The sequence below is a fragment of the Dendropsophus ebraccatus genome, chromosome 7 (genome assembly GCF_027789765.1).
Source record: "Dendropsophus ebraccatus isolate aDenEbr1 chromosome 7, aDenEbr1.pat, whole genome shotgun sequence".
Lineage (NCBI taxonomy): Eukaryota > Metazoa > Chordata > Amphibia > Anura > Hylidae > Dendropsophus > Dendropsophus ebraccatus.
This window is the reverse complement of record NC_091460.1, coordinates 52,167,966-52,191,208: the sequence shown is the minus strand read 5'-3', so window position 1 is coordinate 52,191,208 and position 23,243 is coordinate 52,167,966. Positions and strand designations below refer to the sequence as shown.

The 23,243-nt window shown below is 38.7% G+C and overlaps 1 protein-coding gene across 3 annotated transcripts in view; it reads right to left on the bottom strand.

Moving 5' to 3' along the window:
* Positions 1-23,243, bottom strand: part of PCDH7 (protocadherin 7) — a 684,999-nt gene that overhangs the window by 627,870 nt on the left and 33,886 nt on the right. For 2 of the 3 annotated variants that reach the window (XM_069977500.1, XM_069977499.1), the window contains one exon: positions 16,843-19,090. The exons of the other annotated variant lie outside the window; for it this stretch is intronic. Coding sequence is in view for 1 of the 2 variants with exons in the window: in XM_069977499.1 (XP_069833600.1) it covers positions 19,049-19,090 (42 nt within the window). In the remaining variant the exon portion in view is untranslated. Of the gene's footprint in view, positions 1-16,842; positions 19,091-23,243 lie in introns of those variants that run through there. 3 annotated transcript variants of the gene reach the window in all.

Here is a 23,243-nt window from a genome sequence, read left to right as displayed (position 1 = left end):
ACACTCCATCATCCACACTTAAAATTCTTCCCCCCCCCCCACACACACACACACACACACACTTCTGACTGGAAATGAGGCCCCTTAAATACTGGTCCCCATAGTTGCCAAGGTTAGTGGTCATTATGAATTTGTTGTTGTGAGCTGCATCAATGCATTTGTGATCAAAACTGCAAATTGTGACCCCAACACCAGCCAATAAAGAGCTAATATAAGACATATACATTTTTATATATATATATATATATATATATATATATATATATATATATATATATATACATATATATAAATAGTCCTATATTTCCATATAGATAATAGTTTAAATTCAAGGGTGGAGTATCAACCTAGGAGTTGGCTCCCATTGTATCACCATACATAATATTTTTCCTCCATCTCATTTATCTAGTAGTCTTGTTGAATGGATGTTTTGCACTTAGTAGATGCAAACATTTGATCCAAACAATAGGTAGGTGAAGTAAACAAGCGGTTGGATAAAAACACTTAATAAAGAAGAAGAAGACAGTTGAGTACCCTCAAGCCATTTACAAAAACGCCAACGTGTTTCTGATGCATTTATGGCCATGAGTAAGATTGCATAAATGTACCAGAAACCAGAAGAGTTAGTAAAGTGAAGTGTTTTTATTGAACTACTTGGAAACTGTATCTAGCTATTGTTAGTCAGCTAATTGTGTAGCATTGGAGTGAAGGACCCAAACATCCATCAGGCAGCAGAAGTGATGAACTTACTTTTTTATATTATAGAGATACCAACAGTCCCCTATGGTTTTTATTGGAATTTCCTGTACACCTATGTGTTATTTTTGCCACTCCGTTTTAAATAAGATGAAAAGATTATAAAAATATATTGTTACTATTTACAGGTATTCAACTATTGACCTAAGCAAAAAGGAACTCAGACAATGATGAGAATGGCGGAACACCACCACAGCAGGGCAGAAGAAGACAGTATTATATATGCTGGTAATAATAACAAGTCTTAAAGTGACACTGTCACCCCCTTTGTGCATTCTGACATCTCTACACAGGTGTAAAGGGTAAATTTTGCGTTTTTCACAACTTATTTCATATCATACGTCATGGTGTTTGTTCAAGTAAAAAGTGTCCTTTTATCAACTGCAGATTGTATTAAGTGGGCGTGGCCTCGCGGCATTAGCACCACTTAACCCCGCCCACAACGGCACTGTTGGCCCCACCCCCTTGCCGGCCATTGGAACAGGCTGGCCGATAGGTCTAGACCCCACCCCCTTCACGTCGGCCAACCAATGGGCGTCAAGGGGGTGGGGCCAACGGTGCAGTTGTGGGTGGGGCTAAGTAGCGCTAATGCCACAAGGCCACGCCCACTTAATACGATCTGCCGTTAATAAAAGGACACTTTTTACTTGAACAAACACCATGACGTATGATATGAAATAAGGTATGAAAAACGCAAAATTTACCCTTTACACCTGTGTAGAGATGTCAGAATGCACAAAGGGGGTGACAGTGTCACTTTAAGGTATCCATACGCCTTCAATAACTGTTGGTCGTCAGTTATCTCTTCCGAGTCTCAACCTCGCCCTACACAGGAATGTTCAGCATGGCCCAACGTTCCTGTGTTCTCTATGGTGAACAAAAAGGTCTGGCTGCACCTTATCTCTCCGAGAACAAAGGGGATGAGCAGTGATTTTCCATCAGGCCTGATTCCCACTGACATTGGCAGTAAGTGGAGTGGCAGGAGACACTTTATACTGAGTAGCAAATTCAGCTGACAGAAGTGTAAAGTGGCCGTCCATATTAGATAAATGACAGGTGAAACCACTGAACTCCAGACTGTATAGTGATGGAAGATGTTGGGGGAGATGAAGATATGTCATGTTGAATGCCCAATCATTCTCATTTTAGGGCGCAGTTTCACCACCCCCATACTTGATCAAGGAAGCATGTGTACATGGGGATCGGGAGATAAAGCTGTCCAACAGTTAACAACTGTGTAAGACCAGCTTCATCATTACACCCTTTGATTTAGAATTTAAATGCTGGATCTGTTCTTTATGCACATGTTTTGCTGTAAAAACGTCCCTTTTTTAATCATTTTCCTTCTTTGTGTATATGTGTATAAATTATTCCATTGTGCACTAGCGTATGCAAGCTTTGAAATGGAATAACAGAGGCTTTGCATGAGAATGTCACCTTTGCATATAGTTTTCTATTACCAAATATGTTCACTTGAGAAAAAAAAAGAAAAGAAAATAGTTTATGCTTTAGCAGGCCATGGCTGGAGGGCCTTACAATGCATTAGCTTCTAATGCAGAGACAGAAACTAGCAGTGAGGAAATTAAACTAATGATGGTTAGCTAGTTGTCACATTTCATCCAGCGGGTCAACAGTTTGGAATTGCATTTCCTCCAAATGCACAAAGCATAGCTTACTCCTTACTATTTCTAATCATGTACTTTCCTAGGCAATCAAATTGTGATTTTCTGACTATAACAAAAATAGAAAAATGCACTTGTAATAATTTCAAAATGACAAGATACGCTGCGGTGTGTGAATACGCTGTCTGAATTTCAGTAAGAGGCAAAAATATCCCTCCAGAGAGAAATTCACCCTTAGATCAAAAGCTTTATGGCAAATTCAAGGTAAGTCATCACAATAGATTTTCTATCCGCAGACTAGGAAAAAAAAAAAAATCCCTTTAGCTCAGCTTTTTGGATCTCGTTCGACTTACATTTAGAATAGGACCAGAGATGAAAGAATACTATTCAGCTTTGCGTTTAGCAAAAGCGACATGCGAACATTTGCAGCCAATGCTGCAGGGGCCGCGATGAATACACGGTATTTTTCTGCCTCTCTATTTCAAGCACTCTGTTTCACTACAATGAACCAATAGACCCCCTAGCGTTAATGGGGATTTGGGTTTCCAGGCTATTTGTCAAAAGCAATGTGTTTTAATTTATTATTTTTTTTCCGCCGCATGTTGAATATTCAGGTTGCACCTTTACTGTCTGACATCATAAGGATTTGTTTGTACGTTCATTACCAGCTGCATGGTTGTATTCATGAATCAACAAGCCCCTGAGATTCTTTAATGGCTGGCGATGGAATTCTTTCATCACAAAGAGAAGTGCACATAAAAGCTTACTGGGGTCACCACCTTCCTTTATAACATACGTCACCCAGCTCCCATAGGTAGCGGAGAGAGAGACGCATACAATGACTGCACCTTTTTACCTCGAGGAGTGTCTAGAATTCCGATCTGATTGTTATCAGAAAGACAGGAGAAGATGACGGCCCTTTTTGCTCAGTTGGAGATGATGGCACAGGTGAGCCAGCCTCAAGTGCCCCTTGTCTGATGGAGGTAATTACACAATCCCAGCAAAATGCTGACCACAACATATTGATTACACCACAACCACCTCAGGGCAAATTCCTTCTCTCTTCAGTCCTTGATGGCCGTATTCATTGTCTGCTCGGAATTTAGATAAGGGTTAGTCTTGTGTAGGCAGTGCGCTCATTCCATAATAATCACAGAGGCAAGGTGCTTGCAGAGAAGGAATGAAAGGAAGGTTTGTACATGTTATATTGCTGATTTCTTTTACCGCTTTACAAAAGATGTGTGTAATGGGCATTAGAGGTCCATTACAGTCATATAACAGATTAACCATTTAGAAGCCTCTTTACAGGTCACCAGGTCTACCCGTCAGTGCACTGCAACAGGGCAGGCAAGCAGAATAAGAATAAGCAAATGTTGGAGTATTCAGGTGTCTCATTTTGCAGTTTATTTAAGATATGGTACATTAAGCATAAAGTCATGAACTAATAAAAAAAGAACAGCCACTATCAAGCGTACCTTTGGATGTAAGTAATAATATTATAACGCCAGCATATTCCGTGGTCAAGACACTATCCATTGGCACTTGCACACCTTGGAAGTGCTGCTCGACATCCGTTATATATATATATATATATATATATATATATATATATGTATTTTTTTTTAATTGATATTATTTTTTATTTATTTGTTTTTTATTTATTTTTTTTTTCCCCAGGAATTACAGAAACACACATCCAGATCAAATCAAGTATAAGAAGTGAGGGACCTGCTACCAAGTTCCCAAGATCTGGAGTCATTAGACTTATAGTTTATCTAACCAAAAGAATCAGGCATCAAAATCCAACTGCTCATCCTTATTTCTTTCAGTGACTGGGGGGAGTCAGGACATCCCCATACAGATAAGCAGGTCAACCAGTCCCAGCAATATCTATCTAATGTGTATGGCCGGCTTAATCCCTTCAAGCAATGCCTCTGCCTAAAATGTATTTTCTCAAGTAACAAAAGAGAAAAGGTATACCAAAGGTTTAGAGTCTCTTTAAAGGCGCCCATACACCTCACACTAAAGTTGAACAAACAATGATGTTGGTGGAAAGAAGGGTCAGGTATTCAGAATTTTTGTTGTTTGGCCTTTTTTTCTGGGAGGAAAAAGCATATGCCAGAGCAGTCTTGATGTGGCTTACCCCTCCCTTCCCCATAAACAACAGATTAATGTTAAGCCATACCAAACGTCAGGAGAGAGAACTGTCAGCCAAATTAACGTTGGGCCAAGAGTTACTGAAAGCGTATGGCAAGCTTTACAGCATCCATCACTACTAAACCTCGAGGAGAAAAGGTACTACACATGAGCAGATTATTAAAAGACGACCTCCGAAATTGAACAATTAGGTAGAATTTTTCCAGGATTAGCATTACACATTATGCATTATAGGTTATTGTAGCCTTGGCCATATTAAAGTGAATGGAGATAAGCTGAAATACAAGCCTCTTCGGCCTTTGAACAAAATTCGTGCTGTTTCAAGAAAAATATCTGACCCATTTTTTGTAATCCAAGACAAACCTTTGCTTTGCTGATGGGAAATTAGGACTTTGCGGTAAATAAATAACCAGCGACCATCATATAAAGCAGGGGTGTCAAACTAGGAGCCCCCCGGCTGCTGCAAAACTATAAATCCCATCATGCGTAAACAGCCGCAGATTTAGTTGTCCAAGCATGATGTATGTAGTTTTGAAACTGATTTGACACATGTGATAGAGAATTTGTATAAAGGGGTATTCTCAACTACATAGGTATCCCCTATCCATGCTGAATTTGGCAATTTTTTTAATGGAAACCTGGTGAAGAATTAATGGAACTCTGGTTTCACATGCATTTGGTCACTCTATTCCTTTTACTTCTGTTCTCTGGATTTTTGACACCCACTAATCCACAACTTTTGAATGTTGACAATAGCCCTTTAGGCCATTCTCACACAGTGTATGAACATCAGCCGTTGTTTGACCCGGCCGAGTCAAATAACAGCCGATGTCTGAGATGTTCACCTAGCCGATACTGCAGAATCGGCTGGATGGACATCACTTTATTTTAATTGGAATGTGGGCACATTCGGGCGTACCCACGCTCCAATTTGCTATAGATCACAATGTAAAGTATGGCCGGGAGCCGTGCTTTACACTGTAATCACTGGCTATCTTTTCAATTATTTTGTGCGGCCACAGAGAACACCGGCCATAGTGTATACCACGTGTATACACTATGGCCATTGTTCCATACACTTCAATGAAATTGATCACTGTCATTAAACCGCCGCTGTTGCAACCTGCAACAACGGCCGTTGTTTAATGCTAAAATACAGTGTGTAAACATGACCTTAATACGTATTCTGTTGTGTTAGATTCCATGTTTTTAATTCCACTGACTACATATCCAGGGAAGTATAGGGATCCATATATATCCACTTGCCTATACAAAATCAGATTTTATTTGTGACTCTCACTAGTATAGAACCATTTTGTTTCCCCTGATAGGAGACTACAGACAAACGGATCAATTATATATAAGAAAGACACATGACATATATACATATATGATTACCAAATCTGCATATAAATACAGTAGTCCCGTAAGTGTTCTTTATGGACACATGACAAGTACAAGCAGCACACACAAGTACTAAAGGAACTTAGGCAGGGAACATATTCTTGAGGATTATTCTGAGAAATTAAATACAAATCATTTTCCGTGATGGGTTTTCATGGTTAATATGATTATCTAGGTTTTGTTCCAGTGCAGAATTTTCAATCCTGTTATCATAAGGCTATATAGAAGCTTTTACTCCTGTTTGTCAATGTGTGTAGGAAGCAGAGTCATGTTCATTTTAAGTAATGACAAACTCTAGTGTTGTAGATTTTCCAAATGATAGAAGAATATTATTTAGTGAAAGGAAAGACAGGGCTGCTCCGCCATTGCCAGCTCATCCCGGTAATTATGGGCTTATGTACTGTAACTAATTAAAGCTAATAATTAGAGGTAGGAGTGGAAACTAGATGTCGTAATGTAGAACTCCACAGTCACACCCACCAGCTTTACGACTGATGGATTTGCATCCCTATAGACGTTACTAATAGTTATGTCCATTGGCATAGCGTAGAGTTCTGACATTGTGAGATCCTAGGTCATTTTATCATGGTTTTCCAAGCGTTCTCTTGTCTTTTCCAAGCGTTCTTCAATTAATTACTGCAAACAGAATTAGTCAATGATCCAACCCATCACCATTACAACCATGCTTTGTACTAACTCCTATTACTGCATGACTGGACCGCAAGCGATGAAATTCAACCACCAAGAAGAACAGGATTACTAGAATTAATTGCTAGATTCAAAACCTGATGCAGGATATTGCTACTAAAACTGCAATGATACAGATTCACTTTTCCAGAGGCCTAGTAAACCTAATCAAGGCCTAGTAAACCTAATCAAGATGTCTCAATATTTTTTTTTTTATTATGAGTAAAGGCCCTATTACACAAAACAATTGTCGGCCGTGCTTGGCTTGGTGTAATAGGGCTTGTTAAAAGGTCACGATCACCCAACGTGCACAATGTTGGTTGATCGTGATCTTTCAACATGCTAAAAACAAAACTATGAGCACAGAGATGGTCTACTGCACGTTGCTCTGTGTAATAGGAGCAGTAACAGTACTGCTGTTCTCTCCTATGAACCACGCGGACAATCTAAAGATCATCCGGGCAGTCCCCCCACAGTTTCTCACAGCCCCCTCGCTCTTCCCCCCTCAATGTCTGTGCATGTTATAGCACAGACAGCAAGCGGAGAACGAGTAGGAAGCGAGCGCTGATCTGACAAGTCAGCCCTCGCTTCCTCAGCATCGGCCCGTGATAATAATCACAATTTTTTTGAGCAAAGAACCAGCCCCCGAGGCGAGGCCTCCTCCTGCATCCGATTTGTCATTACTTAAACCTGCTAGTAGGCGTAAATCAGGCAGAAAAGTTACTCCTGCTCTGGAGACTGGCATACTCGCATGCTGGTTTGGTAAATTTGGGCCATTGTGTGTTAGCCGCATATCTCGCCTTGCTTAGAAATGAAGGAGGTTCAGGACCAAATGAATCTAGAATAGGTTAGCCTGTCCAAAAGGTATATTGCTGGACTATGTGGCCCTTAAGGTCCCCATACACTTTGTACTGATGTTGGTCATGCACTAATGTTTATGGGGGTTTCCAGAGACTCTACCAACAGATGATGTCAGTGGAAATAAAGGTTGGGTGTGATGGAATTCCGCTGCCCGACCCCTTTGTTCTTAAGGAGATAAGTCGCCGTCAGAGCTCTCTGGCTGCAGCTTACCCCTGCCTTCCCCCTGACTTTCCTACTGCACAATCCTAGTGATCGGCTGATAAATGAGCTTGCTTGTTGGTCAGCTGATCCAATAAATGGCTAATTTGGCTGATAATCGCTCTATATAAAAGGCCTGTAAGTGTAAAGAAAAAGTCATCCCAGATTTCTCACGAGTTGCTGTGCATCTTGAATACACCTTGAATGGGTGATGACAGCTACCTACACGCATAACACATGAGTGACACATATAATGTGATAATCAATGTGCCTTCTGTGCTCCAGCTGAAACAATACAGGAGTTAACTAGACCTATCATGAGTAGACTGTATACTATCAATTACACTATTATAACGGTAAATTCATAAGAAGAATATGAAGTTTCGGCTTATACTTCATCATTTCAGCCATCATTTCAGAGAATTGTTTACACTGACATTCCCATTGATTTCAATAGAACTTCTGCTCCAATAATTGGCATTAGTTAGGGTTGGTTTACATGCAACAGCTGTGTTTGACTCATTGTTTTGTCTATTTATTTATGTTTATTGGACACATAAAGTACAACCACCTATATAGCATCAGCATGGAATCAATTAAGCTTCATAATGATCAACCAATATATACCCCAAAACATATGAGCCATCACACATATATCCAATAATAAAACAACAATCTTTATTTAGATACATAAAAGCAACATATACATCCTGATAATGAAAAGCTGAATATATATATATATATATATATATATATATATATATATATATATATATCCGGAGGTAAAACAGACAGAGTAGATTTAATATGTCAAATATAACACATACATATTTTACACACTGACTCATTGAATAAGTAAAAGTACTATGTGCAAACACAGTACAAATTAGTCAGTGACAATATGGATATACACAATACAAAAAATATATCTATATCTTGGGCGCAAAATTTTCAAACAACTTCTGTACTGCGTTTGCACTTTCACTTATACAATGGGTCAGTGTTCAATATGCATGTGGTAAATCTGACAAATTAAATCTATGCCGTCCATGACTCTAGTCTGTAGTTACCTCCGGATATACATCAATGTATTCAGCTTTTCATTATCATTCTGTATATGTTGCTTTTATGTATCTAAATAAGGATTGTTGTTTTATAATGGATATATGTGTGGTGGCTCATATGTTTGGAATTTGGGGGTATACACGAATGATAGTAGTAGAAGAGAATTTATATGTTGTCTTAGTCTACAGTAGCAATATGCATGAATCCCCTGATCCATATGGATACCACCCATAAATACACAGGTAAATTAGTGTAATTGCCTCCCTAAGCCAATAATCATAAGTAATTATGCTCAGACAGGGCATGTTTACGAGAACAAAGACAAGGCAAATCCCTTCACATGGGATGGCACTTTAATGATAATTTCTGCCGGTATGCACAGGTAATAGGATGGATTATGATCACTGTAAACCAATGTTTATTATATGTAACTTTCTGCCTATAGAGACAGAAAGTTACAAAGTATGGGAGTAGAATAGAAAACAAAATAATTTTACTTTATAAACCTTTGTTCACACTTCGTGTTTCTTTAACAGTAAAAACGGCCGCGGATTGCAATGGAATCAGCATTCGTTCTTTACTGCAGGGAGAGCATTTCATTGAAGTCAATGCAATGCCACCCGCTGTGTTCACACAATGTACATGCCTATTATTTCCGGATGCTGTTCAATGAGCAACATCCGGAAATAATAGCTGTTCACGCAATATAAAGTCAGCCAGCGGCCGCACTTTACATTGAAGTGAATGGTTTACTAGTTTGTGGGTACACCTGATGGTAACCGCAAGTCAATTGTAAAAAAAGAATGTTCCTGCAGCCGATACAGAGGTATCGGCTGCAGGAACATTCTAAATGCAGCCTGGCAGCCGGCTGTTTAACAGCGAACATAGCCTACAGCTGGATACACAGTTTAATGAGTGAACCTACCGAACATTTGGGTTCATTTGAACCTGAATACTCTACATTTGATTCCAAACAGCTGGAGAAGTTAGATGCAGCCCGAGGGAGTCTGGGAAAACATGGATGCAGTCATAGGCTATTTTCACACAACGTATATTTTTGTAAAAGTACGGCCGTTGTTGCCGATTGCAAAAACGGCCATGATTAATACAAAAATATACGTTACCTGGCCTCTATAGAATCCAGGCCGGCGCGTATACACAGAGTATACGCTTTGGCCGGGATCTTTCGTAGCACCGTAGAAAACTGACATGTCAGTTTTCTGCGGCTGCTATTCAGTGAATAGCGGCTGCAGAAAACCCTGTAAGTTTGTAAGTTCACACAATGAAGCGTGCGACTCTGGCCACTTACTCCATGGTGTGCAGTGGGGAGTTCTGATGCTGGCGTGCACGGATGCGCCCACATCAGAACTCTGCGACCCTAAAGATTATCCAGCTGGTACTGCAGTACCGGCTGGGATGATCTTTTCAGAGACCAGCCATTCCATGACCCGGCCGTGTGTGAACATAGCCATAGGATGTAAGGTAAAGAGGTTGTACAACCAATTATTGGAATTGGAATAGGGAATCATTTGTTATATGTCCCTTTCTCATAGTTAGCTTCCTCTAACTTTTTTTCCCTGGTGGGAAGCCCCCATATACTTTATAATTATGATGATCGATTCTGCCGATTCGGCTGTCATCAATATAAAGTGTATGGGGATGTTTACATGTATGCCAGGAGCCTTGTTGTCTGGTAAACTTTACGTAAATACCTGATCTGTTTTATAGATAACACTGACTGGTAAATTGTTAGATAGCCCCAAGGGAATGCTCCATAAAGATGAAGTATTGGATAACAAGGAGGCCTATATGCTGTTCTTGCACAGTGGAACTTGACTATTTGTATACCTGTATATTACCTTCTCAATAATATTTCATAATATCTGAACGAGCAGAGTGCACCAGAGAAAGAGACACTTTATGAGAGACGGAAGGTCTAAAGCAAACGCCAACCAGAGCATATGAGAAGGGGTTGACATGTTAAGGCATATTGTGATCTTAAAACATCCCCGTACAGAAGAAATTCTGAAAACTAGGATTCAATGATATGCCTATTACTGCTGTATGCAAAAAAAAAAAAAAAAACATCATTTAAAATGAAAAACTTGCAAACATTTTTATCTGGCTGTTGTGAAGCGAGTTCCATTCCTCTGCACTGAATAACAAATTGATCAGAGTCCCACTCTTTCCTGGGCTACATTTCAAAAGCGATAATATGCCTGCGAGTGGGATTCTAACAATCTCTTTGTAAAATGTAATAAAACTAACAAACAATAACAAAACAAAACAAAAAAATCTTTTAAAGTTTTATATTTTATCAGTGAGGTTTAACCTCTTAAATACAATAGTGATAACCAGCTGTATTGCAGGTATAGTATCTCGAAATTGCAATTACAACCCTCTTGTCCTCAAAGCACAAACATACACAGGTGTGGGATTATGGGACAGCTGCTCCTGAAATTTTACTTTAGACTCACCTGAAAATTATAGGATACAATGCGGACACTCTGTTTTGGCTTGCAAAAAAATCAATTGTTTAAGACTTTTGCTAACACGGCTGGATACGGTAGCCATGATATTCTCAGAGTCTAGTATAACAATCATTATTTTAAAACCTTTTTTTTAAATCCTTAATGAGATTATTATCCCATTACCTTGTCCCTCGGTAGCACACATAATCTAGTGAATACTTTTATCTTAACTTTCTAAGCCTGGAGGTAAGCAGCCACACCTGGAATGCAGTTTAATGGTGGGCGCGCCTGTTCCAACGTATGATGAGCAAGGATGTGTACAGCCTCATTTGCACAATTAAGGCATGATTACTAGTAGTATTCCATTCATTTAAGGTAGTAGATTCTCAAAAAAAAAGTATGTTATTTGGAAGAATAATTAAATAAAAAGTACATAAAAAAAAAAGCCATTTGAAAAAATGTTTATAATTGTTTTTTTAAAATGGTGACCAGGGCCTAAAGCTGACTATACCCACTGGATTATTATCTACAATAATTCCCTACAGATCAGGAGAGAGATGAATTCAGTAATTGGATTTCAACACAACCTACCCTTTCTGTCAGGGGAGCCAACGGCCTCATGAAATGGGTAATTATTTGCCCAATCAGGCCGATATTGCCCAATAAAATAGGGCCAGCGATCGACCAATGAACAAATGCTCACGCGTCGATTGATCATTCACATGTCAAAAAATGTTCGGTTATCGGACGTGCCTTTCCCTGCGTATTGTTTTAGCATCCCTTGGTGCACAATTATTGAGCCTCGTAGTAGGGTCTCTAAACAAGTGTCGATCTAGGAATTTGCCGCTCGTGTACAGTATCACTAGGGCCTTCTTATATAGCCTTTGCCATAGGTGTCTGGCAGCAGCTAACCCCCTTTCCTTCCCTTTTCAACCATTCATATTGGGGGTTCAGTTATCTGCCAAACAAGTCTCTGACTGACAGCTAATGTGTATGGCCAGCTCAGAACTTTATGATTGCTAATTGTACCTTAATCAAACTACAGTGACTTGCTCTTTAAAATAATCTTTCAAAATTAGAACAAAAAATTACAATTAATAAAATATAAATATATCAAGCAAGATTTTATTTTAACAGGCAGATTTTTTTTTTTCACCTCTAAGGCTACTAACAAAATAATAGCATTTCAGAATTTAGGCTATTCAATGCTAAGCCTCCCTCATCTTTGGGCTTATATCTATATATTTTTTTTTCCAGTCAGGAATGAATTTTCTTTTATCCCTCAATTTTGCACCAACAGCATATCATGAAGCCTTACGAAGTCATTAAGTATTTCTGAAACCTTTAAGAATGTCTTAGCCACAGTATTTTTCAGTCTTCAGGCAGTTAACTTCACATATGTTTTTCTTTGCTTTAGGGCACTTTTACGTGGCAGCATTTCGGTCAGTATTTTGCATCAGGATACGTAAGCCAAAAGCAGGGAACGTTTCCATCAAACAACTTTTCTATGTAGGTTCAACTCTTCATCAAATCACTAAGAAAAAGTCTGGTCCGGCACTATCAGCTACTCTTACGCTCAGGCACAGGGTCCAATATTCTGACACAGTGCATCAACCACGGGGCAAATGCACATGAATCCATATGACAAGAGAAGAAGGTATGGCATGCACTGTTTGGTTTCCTTTTTACCAGGAGTGTGCAGTAAATAAGAAGGCTCTTTTCCTTGCAATGTACTCTGGGTAAAAATGACTTCAATAAACAATCTATCATGCAACCAAACGGTCAGTGCCATACCTTCTTTTCCTCTCAGATGAGGTTCCACTCCTGGATTTGGCTTATAAACCCTGATGCAAAATACTGACCATGTGAAAGTAACCTTAGATATATTTAATATTAACCCAACACAATAGTAAAATAGACAAATATAATTACGGTTTATTATAAAAATCACTTTATTCATCAAATGTGCACGGCATTTGCAATTACAGCAGTTTGTTTTTCAGTAACAATAAAAAGTTTTGCATGATGTCTCATAAATACATAAAGTCATTGTACAAAAAGAGGCTAAACGTTCGCCCTGTAAAATATTTAGATGTAATAAAAAAAAAAATTAAAAAAAAATCAAAAGCATCCAAGCCAACAAAAAATAGTGATATTAAATAACATGATATACTGATTGGACGGCATTAAACCATATTTTGCACTGTTGCAATCACTTACAGTTTCCCTTTTTGGCCTAGTAAAAAGTAAACAAACAAACAAACAAAAACATAAATAAAAAGCATTAAAATAAAAGTCCTTTTGTCAAGGCTGTGGGGATTTTAATTTAAATTCTTTACATGAAATAAAGATTGAATTCCCTTTCCTACCTTTTGTTATGACCCAAAAGGAAACATTACCAGGTAACAAAGCTTAATGAATCACCTCCTATGAGATCTGCCGCTTACAGGCTGTTGCAGCACACAATAAAATATTACTGCAAAAACAATAATTAGTTTCTTTTTAGTTTGTACCTATATTGGTTTTGATATTTCAGTTTCACTTCAGAGCAGAATTAACTCCACAGAGGATTGCACTTCTATGAGTAATAGCACAGTCAAGAACAACATTTATCACAATTTTGGTCTTTCATGTTTTCCTTACAGGGAATAATCGCTGTAAAATTTGAAGTTATGAAAGAAATATTCATCTCCTTGTAAACTATAAAAGTGATAGGTAAAATATGTCCTGAGTGCTTCTTATAGCCATTCAGGGGCCCATCTGCATTTGTACTGCATAAGAAAACATTGAGTCTCTTTTCTTTTAAGGTGGCCATACAACTTTAGTAGATGTTCGTTCAGTCGACAGCTATCTGTCCCATTCACCCCATAAACATGAAAGTTTGGCTTGGCTGAGTGAGGAGAGGGGAGGTAATGCGTTTGCAGACACCACTGAGAGTTGGGCAGTTGAAATGTAACATGTCTGATACTTCTTTTTCCCTAACTTCATCTGTCGTGGAGAGTTTGAAGGGCCTCACACAATATATTGAGTTGACTGGTTGTTTTTCATGACTTTTCACTAATGAATGTATGTAAGTACAATGCTTATCGACTTTATGGAGCCTCCTACAAACTATTGGCAATAGGGAGCCAACATTTTACAGTTATATGTTTAGTTGGGCTGTGAGTGATCACTAGAGGTGAGTAAATAGATTAAGCATGTTCTGCACCAAGGGAAGCCTCTTAGCTGAATGTCAGGGGGGGCAGTAAATCCTGTTTCTACACATTCTTAACTTTGGCCATTGGCGGGCAATCGAGGCACTTCCAAATGCAAATGAGATCCAAATTAGAAATGTATTTGTCGGTCAAATATGCCTATTCTGAGCCAAAACGATCTTCGGGAGAGTTACTCAGAACTAATGATCACTATATCCTTTTTAAATAAATTAGGAAAACTAGATGTAAGTCAGTTATGCTAATAGGTACAATGTAACCTAACTAGAAATGAGCGAACCTCGAGCACGCTCGAGTTCCTCTAAACAAGAGTGTTTGGCATTTGATTAGCAGATTTGATTTATCCACTGAATATGGATAAAGCTCTAAGGTTGTCTGGAAAACATGGATACTGCCAATGACTATGTCATTTAGGTTATTTTCCACATAGCCTTAGGGCTTTATCCAACTTCAGCAGCCCCGCTAATCAGATGCCGAACGTCTGGGTTCAGATAAACTCGAGCGGTTCGATCATCTCTAAACCTAATCAAAGATCCAAAGGCCAGGACTTATCCTCATGTTTTTCTCAGTCTCCAATATGGTGTAACAGGTCTGATAATAATCATTTTGCTTTCAAAAAAGGTTTCATGGAAAATGATTGACAAAACCTTTTGAGGTAGTTATCCTGTTCTGAAATAAAAGTGTTTCTAAACAGAAGTAATAGACTATGATTCACTTAAGTGCCAAATGTCATCACCTTCTGGGCAAATCTACCAGGACACATGTTTAAGTCCATGATCTAAGGAAAAGTTGATCATACTCAACTGTGTCAAGCTCGTAGACCTCCCCTATGGCCATACTGTATAATTTGTAATATATCTTGGAAAAACTTCCAAGTCCCATTTTTTTATATATATATTTTTTGTAAATTTGAGAAATTAATTTGAACAATATTCCATTATCGAATACAACAAATTATAATCAGTATAAAACTAAAAAAATATACATTCCAAAATAGTTTATGACTATACAGTCATTCATGATCATCATTTGCCCCAGTGATTGCATAATTTGCACATTATTAATATAACTCATACACCACTAACACATTTAGTGCATTTTTCAATTGACTATCTGTTTGGGTTCAGACTAACGCTATTTTAGGAGTAAGTAAGCCCCAGGTTCAAAAACGAATGCAGACAAAAAGTTGTTGAGTTTTTGGTAAAAAGCCAACATATGTTAGCTTAAGCTGGCCATACATATTGGATTAGTGTTGGCTAGACCTGGCAATTTTGCAGGGTGGGACAACAATCTAATGTGTATGGGCACAGCCCAATAAAGAAGGATGAAAGAATTTTAACATGTCCTATCCTTTGTACCTCCGGGAGATAAGCTTCTGCCAGAGATGTCCAGAAGCAGTTTGTTCCCCTCCCGTCATTGAAATAAACAAGCATATGTGATTACAGTGGGGGACGGGGCGTTGGTGTCAGGAATTATAGCCTTCGGCTGAATCTAGGTTCAGCAAACAACTACTTCATGTGCATTCCTGAAACAAGTGTTCTGACAAGCTAGCTGCTTTTGTTTGCACTAATATATATATATATATATATATATATATATATATATATATATATATATATATTGTGTGTACAGAACATGTTTTTGGAAGCACTTATCAACCAAAAAACCTTAACAAATTCTTAAAATGAGATTGTATCCACAACTGGAACCGTGTGATATGCTAATGAGATTGTTTACTGCAAAACAAAGGCAGAATTGTTCTGACATCTCCTATAGTCTGCAGGGCAGAACTACACAAGGTACTCAACTAAGCACTCCTATTTCAGATAAAGCAGACACTCCACGCAAAATGTACTTACAAATTTGTCTGCATGGTCCATAAACATAAGAGACACATACAGAATCTTTGGAGGAGCTACCAAGTCTGTTCTCGGAAGCGATTGTGCAAGCTTCCTACTGTATTAATCAATTATAATACGTGGGGAGAGATAATAAAAAACCGTGCCAGATATCTGACGGAATTTGCATTAAAAAAAGACAAATGGCTTATGTGACTTGCACCACACTTCAATGTATTTTTGCCCCTCCCTTGGCAAGAAATGGGCTTTTCCTAAGTGAGTGTGGCTTTTGTTAAAGGGGCATGGCATATATAGGCCAGTTTGTGATCCCCATTTTGGCATAAAACATAGTCAACCAATAGATGGTGCAAGTATAAGCTAAACAGTCTCAGGCTATGTTCCAACACAGTATTTCTGTTCAGTATTTTGAAACATAAACCAGGAGTGGATTCAAAACAGAGAAAGGCTATGTTCACACACTGTTGGAATTGAGTAGATGGCCATCATTTAATGGAAAATAATTGCCGTAGTTTTGAAATAACGGTAATTATTTGCCATTAAATGGCGGCCATCTACTCAATTTCAACAGTGTGTAAACATATACTTTGTGTTTTTTCAAACCACTGCTGGTTTTGGTTGCAATTTTTTGGTTTGCAAAATACTGAGCAAAAATACAGAGTGGGAACATAGCCTAAAGAAGCACCAGATTTTCAATTAGGCACTGTTAAAAATCTGGCACATTCTTATACTGTCTAGTCTAACTTTACATTGTCTAAAAATGATTTTCATTATCTTCCCCATCATTTATTACAGAATTATTGAAAGGGAACCTTCCTTGTAATCTGACTTCTTAGAAACAAGTCAGGAAGATGAGGCTCACTTCTGGCTCTTAACTGGTACTCTTTAAGTTAGTGCAATTTTGTAAACTTGTTGAAATTTGATAGGATCTTGTGTAGACACTTAACCTAAAGCAAATATGTGCTGCTGACAGATTCCCTTTAACAATAACCAAATGAAATTTCTAAGGCCCCATTCACACTGCAACACTAAGTTTTGCCCCTATGTTTAGTGTATACCTTGAGAACGCTCTCATGTTATCACACTAAACATGTCCATGGTCAGATGGAGGTCAAAAGCAGAGGCTTTTGTCCTCCATATGGCTAGTATCTTTCAGTATACCAAAAAAGTATAGAATAGAGCAGTAAAAACTGCAGTATTTCATACCCTGAGGTCCTTTAATAACATGTATCCATAAAACGGATACCATATTAGCCTATGTGACAAATGCCATTGTATGGCACTCCTTACAGGTATCCATTTAGTAGATACCTTGGGAAACTCTAGTGATGTCATTGTTCATTTATTGACTGTCACTGAAACTTCCGGAGGCAAAAAGGCAAGGACCTCCTACCTCTCTTCCTCTGAAGCTCGCTTTGCAGACAACCCCCGTACACAGTTTGCATAAGAATGTATATCAGGTGGCTGTCCACAGTATTACCTGTAGAGCATACATGGCTCTAAGGAGGAGAAGAGGAAGACTGACTGCTTTCCTCAGGGAAGCTCCAATGATATAACTTCATATGGTCAAAATGTGATGGGGCCTAAGAATTAAAGGGATGATGAAAAGAGGTCGGTTTTTCCACCACTCTTGCCACTAGTTATAACTGTTATTGCATATCATCTCTCTTCAATTGACTATGCTGACATTACAGTACTACAGACAGCCTATAGGCAAGAGTGGCGCTGTTTCTGAAAAACAGACTCTTTTTCCTAATCTCAGTTAATCCCGTCAAAGAAGACAGACTTGTATATTCACATTTTCTCCTACCAAAAAACAAATACTTATATACTGGTAACAGAGAATCAACCGTATTGAACCTATGTATTGTAACCTGACCAACCCCTCCTATACTGCTCTTAGCAAAGAGTAAAATGAAGAAAGCTCAAACTGACTGCCCGTAGTATATCTGATATGATCTATCTAAATATACATTATGTACTTATTGGTAGTGCATTCACTTGTTTTAAATTCAGCCAAGCAAAAAAGTTGTTATTATGTTTAAAAAAAAAAAAAAAATACAAAAAAATTTCCAAAAAATTCTGTGTAGACATGCAATTTATTTTTCAGCAACACCATTAGTTTCAAGCTTTAAATTAAAGCTCTGAAATTTTTTTTCTTTTTTTTTTTCTTATATATCTATAATAAATATTCATCTTTATATAATAAATATATTTTATTGGTTTATTTTATACGAAAATAAAAATGTTCCTTCTTAAGTCATCGTCGTTTTTCCTACTAGCCAACGGTTGCATGAAAAGTACATAACAATTAACAAATCATTTGTAACATTTGTACATTTCAGATATCACAAGAGGTTATAAGCATTCAGGGAAGAAAAAAAAAAAAAAAGAGTGAACGGTCAATAGAACCATTTATACATACAGCGTACCTTTTTGAATGCAAACTTTAACCGAACGATGGATTCCTTAGGTATTCCACAGTCTTGCTTTGTGAAATTCATTTTTTTTTTTTTTTTTTGTAATAAGGCAAGTATAAACTTAATACTTTAAAAGTAGTTTACATGTCTTTAAATGTATATATAAATGGTTTTCAAGGCTCTCCAGTGTTTCCGATGCGCGTCACTTGAAGCTTCTTTCATATATATATATATATTTTTTTTTTAGGCAGCAGAGTCCCTCTATACACACTTATTAGAGTGACTCTATGCAAAAATGTCCCACAATCACATTTTCTAGCTCTTTAAGACAGATATTTTTCAAGATCGCAGATGAGGTTCACAGGAGGAGTGTGCAGTGACCTGTGGATAAATAGAGGTCTTTCAGTTTCAAGTTTAATTATCCCCAATGAATGAGGACTTGCAAAATGATATGAAAATTATAAACACCTGAAAAAATATCGCTTGCTGTGCTAGATAGTATTGGAATTTCCAGCAACATCATTAAAGGTAAAATTTATTGCATAGAGCAAATGAAAAGATGCCTATCCATGTATTTGCCTGTCATTAGGTTACACAGGGCACCGAGCTGCAGATAAATTATAATTACCCGCAGCAGAAAGAACCATTTACAGGACTGTATTGCATTTGCCAGCACATAAAGAAATAACATAGAAGCCTTTTCAACAACTAACAGGTTTATCCATTTCATAAAGGACTATGAGCCTATAGATCTAGTAACACCTACTAAAAAAAAAAGAAAATAGAAATAAAAAAATAGTTAGAAAAATCTACACAGGAAATTCCAAACTTTTTTGAATGCTATGACTACATGTTTAGGCTATGATCACACAGCGTAAAAGTACAGCCGCTGTTGCCATCTGCAACAACGGCCATACTTTGTATGTCAAAACACCTTGCATGTTCTTTTATGGAATCCCGGCCAGAGCGTATACACATAGTATACGCTCCAGCTGGGATCCCAAGCAGCGCCGCAAAGGACTGACATGTCAGTTTTCTGCGGCCGCAATTCAGTGAATTGTGGCCGTAGGCAACCCTGCCAGTTCACACAATGAAGCAAGCGGTTCCGGCTGCTTGCTTCATTGTGTGCTATGAGGAGTTCTGATGTGGGCGCTAGCTGATGCGCCTGCATCAGAACACTGCGGCCGGAAAGATCATCCGGCCTGTACTGCAGTACCGACCGGGATGATCTTTGCAGAGACCGGCCGCTCCGTGACCCGCCCGGGTCATGGAACAGCCAGTCTCATACACCAAGTGAACATGGCCTTATACCGCTTTATGGCTATGTTAACACTACATTCTTTTTCAGTAAAGAACGGACACTGATTGCTATGGAATCAGTGTCCGTTCTTTACTGTAGGGGCGGCATTGCATTGAAGTCAATGCAATGATGTCAGCTGTGTTTACACAGCGCTATATAAATGCCTGTTCTTAGGAATGGGCGTTAAAATAATGTACATGCCTATCATTTCCAGACGCTGATCAGTGAACAGCTTCTGGAAATGATAGCAGTTCACACAATGTAAAGTCTGTCGGCGGGCGCACATTACATTGAAGTGAATGGTTAATTGATTTCCGGGCACACCCGATGGTGCCCGCAAATTAATTTTTTTTAAGAAAAAAAAGAACATTCCTGCAGCTAATACAGAGGTATTAGCTGCAGGAACATCCTGAATGCAGCCCGGTGGCCGGCAGTTTAAGCGTCAGTTGCTATGTAACGGACGCTGTTAAACGCTGTGTGAACATAGCCTATGTGTGTAATTATAGTCAGTAGCATACATTAATGGAATAGTTACTATGTTAAAAGAAAAACAGTCAGATAAGCATAACAATACTGTTAGCATGTGCTATAATAATGCTGCAAATAATTTAACTCAGATTGGAAACCTAGATCTCAAGGGATGATGGCTTCTAGGTTTGGATGGCAGAAGTGCTGGCATCTTGACTATTAAACTAGTTTTAATGTTTAATTAGGAAAAAGAATAAAAAAGCGGAATGGAATACGATGTCGGTGGCGGAATTATTTTAAATATTCATAACCAATTTCACTATTTTATTTAATTCCTTCGCCAAGGAGTCCGTCTTGATTCCATCATTCTGATCAAAAAATCACAAGATGGATCAAACATACGTCTATGATGTCTGTAGTGAACAGATGTGAACAGAGTCTAATGCTAGTTTGTTGGATGTGTATTATATTTCTTTATGAAATAGCCTCATGCATATTACCATACTACAGCTCAGAGACATCATAGAATGCTCTGGTTTTATACCGAGGCATAAGAAAGTAATTGTCTGTGTCGTGTTCCATCAGTTATCATATTAAAGAGCTATTTTCTCTACAAGTATTGGGAATAATAGCTCAGTAATACAGCACAATATTACTCAATGGGCCTCCATGTGCCCCAATACAATGGCACAGCTGTATTAGGCTGGGTTCACACTACGTATATTTCAGTCAGTATTGTGGTCCTCATATTGCAGCCAAAACCGTGAGTCGATTAAAAATACAAAAAGGCTCTGATCACACAATGGTGAAATTGAGTGGATGGCCGCCATATAACAGTAAATAACGGCCATTATTTCAATATAACAGCCTTTGTTTTAAAATACCAGCAAATATTTGCCATTAAATGGCGGCCATCCACTCAATTTCAACATTGTGTGAACAGAGTGTTTTCAATCCACTCCTGGTTTTGGTTGCAATATGAGGACCACAATACTGACTGAAATATACGTAGTGTGAACCCAGCCTAGTTTTAAATGCAGAAACCAAGGGTTTTATTGGATCCACAACCTATACTTAAACATGTAAGGCAGAGACATAATACACCACGGTACATGGCCCTAGGACCTCCTCTTTATAAGAGGCACTTTATTGTTATATACTGTATATATATATAGTGTATATAACACTGTTACTGGTCACTGCATGATTGGTTTTCAGTAGTGAAGTAGTTAGTGGTGGAATGAATGCGATAATAAGTGCTGAAAATTGCAAATGTAACATATTAGTGCAGCATTTGGTCTGACTTATTCATGTTTCCTTCCATCAAAACTTAATCTAGACATACACATCAGATAAAGCTCAGCTACAGATCCAATCTGCATGGAAGCAACCTGATAGCCACCTGACATCTGCCACAAGGTACATGACATCTACGACTCCATTCTGCCCCCTAAGGATTAGAACCTAATAAAGCTGTTACTTATGCCTCCATACTTATAATAAAACCCTTGGCTGAACCTCATGATTTTGGTGGAAAAGGCTAACTGTCTAAACTGTATGGAGGCCTCAGCTCTCCCCTGCAGATTATTTAGCGAGGGATCAGGCATACTGGATTTAAACTGCCTGATCCTTTTGTTCCTAGAGAGACAAGTCAATATGTAAAGAGTATGGCAGCGGTCTCGTCTTGCCATTCAGAACACAAGAACACTTGGCAGAGATAGGAGAGATGGCTGTTGGCTGTATAAACATTTGGCCAACAGCTATCACATGTATATGGAATTATTACCCTACCCACTGCAATTAACAGGGTTGAGGTCCAAATATGAGACCTCTTAATACTGGTCCAAAAAAATGGTCAACAGCTATCTGATGTGCATGGCTAGCTTAAAGCAAATGTACCATCAGGTACATAGTTTCAGGTTTTTTACCTTAACGGTTCAGCGCCCGCGTGGGGATGCCGGTGGCACGGTCCTTTTTTGTGAGCCACCGTCTGGTTCTCACACACAGTGCAGGTCTATTACTGAGCACCGGCCTGCCCCAGAGCACTGGGGACAGGCCCGCCACCCCCCAGCGATCACCCCTCTGTGACACAGCTCTATTAGAATCAATGGAGCCGCATCAAAGAGGGGAGGGGATTGCGTCACACTGGAGGCTGGCGGGCCTGTCCCCAGTGCTCCAGCGTGGGCTGGTGCTCTGGAATAGACCGGCACCGTGCACGGAAACTTAGTGGCAGTACAAAAAAAAGGACCGTGCCACCAGCATCCCCGGGCCGTTGCCTGTCTGTTAAGGTAAAAAAAAAAAAAAGTGCGGTGTCTAATTATACATTCGCTTTAAGTAAGATTCCATAAATATCTCTACAATAACAAAGTCCAACATCCATAGAGAGCTAAGAATCTCTTGTCAATTGATCAGCCCTGCAGACAATACATGTAACATTTATCCTCCCTTACATACCCCTTCTGTTGGGTCAACCTTCAATATAGCATGTATTAGAAAGCTTGAGCATGTTCACTACTCTGTTAGTAACAAAATCATTTTAAATCCTCTGAAAAATCTAGATGGATCATTCGATTATCGAGTGTGCAATCCTGCCTGCCCATAATCGCCCCCTGGGTCCTAAGTGTCTTCTATGCTAATGACCCTCTAGATTGTCAATGAAGTGATCTCCACTGCTCAGTTTCCAATGAAGGAAAAGTGAGGTTCACATCCCACTGAGTAGAGAAGAGCACGGCACTCTAGCAGGTGGTGGCACCAGTAGTATGTAGA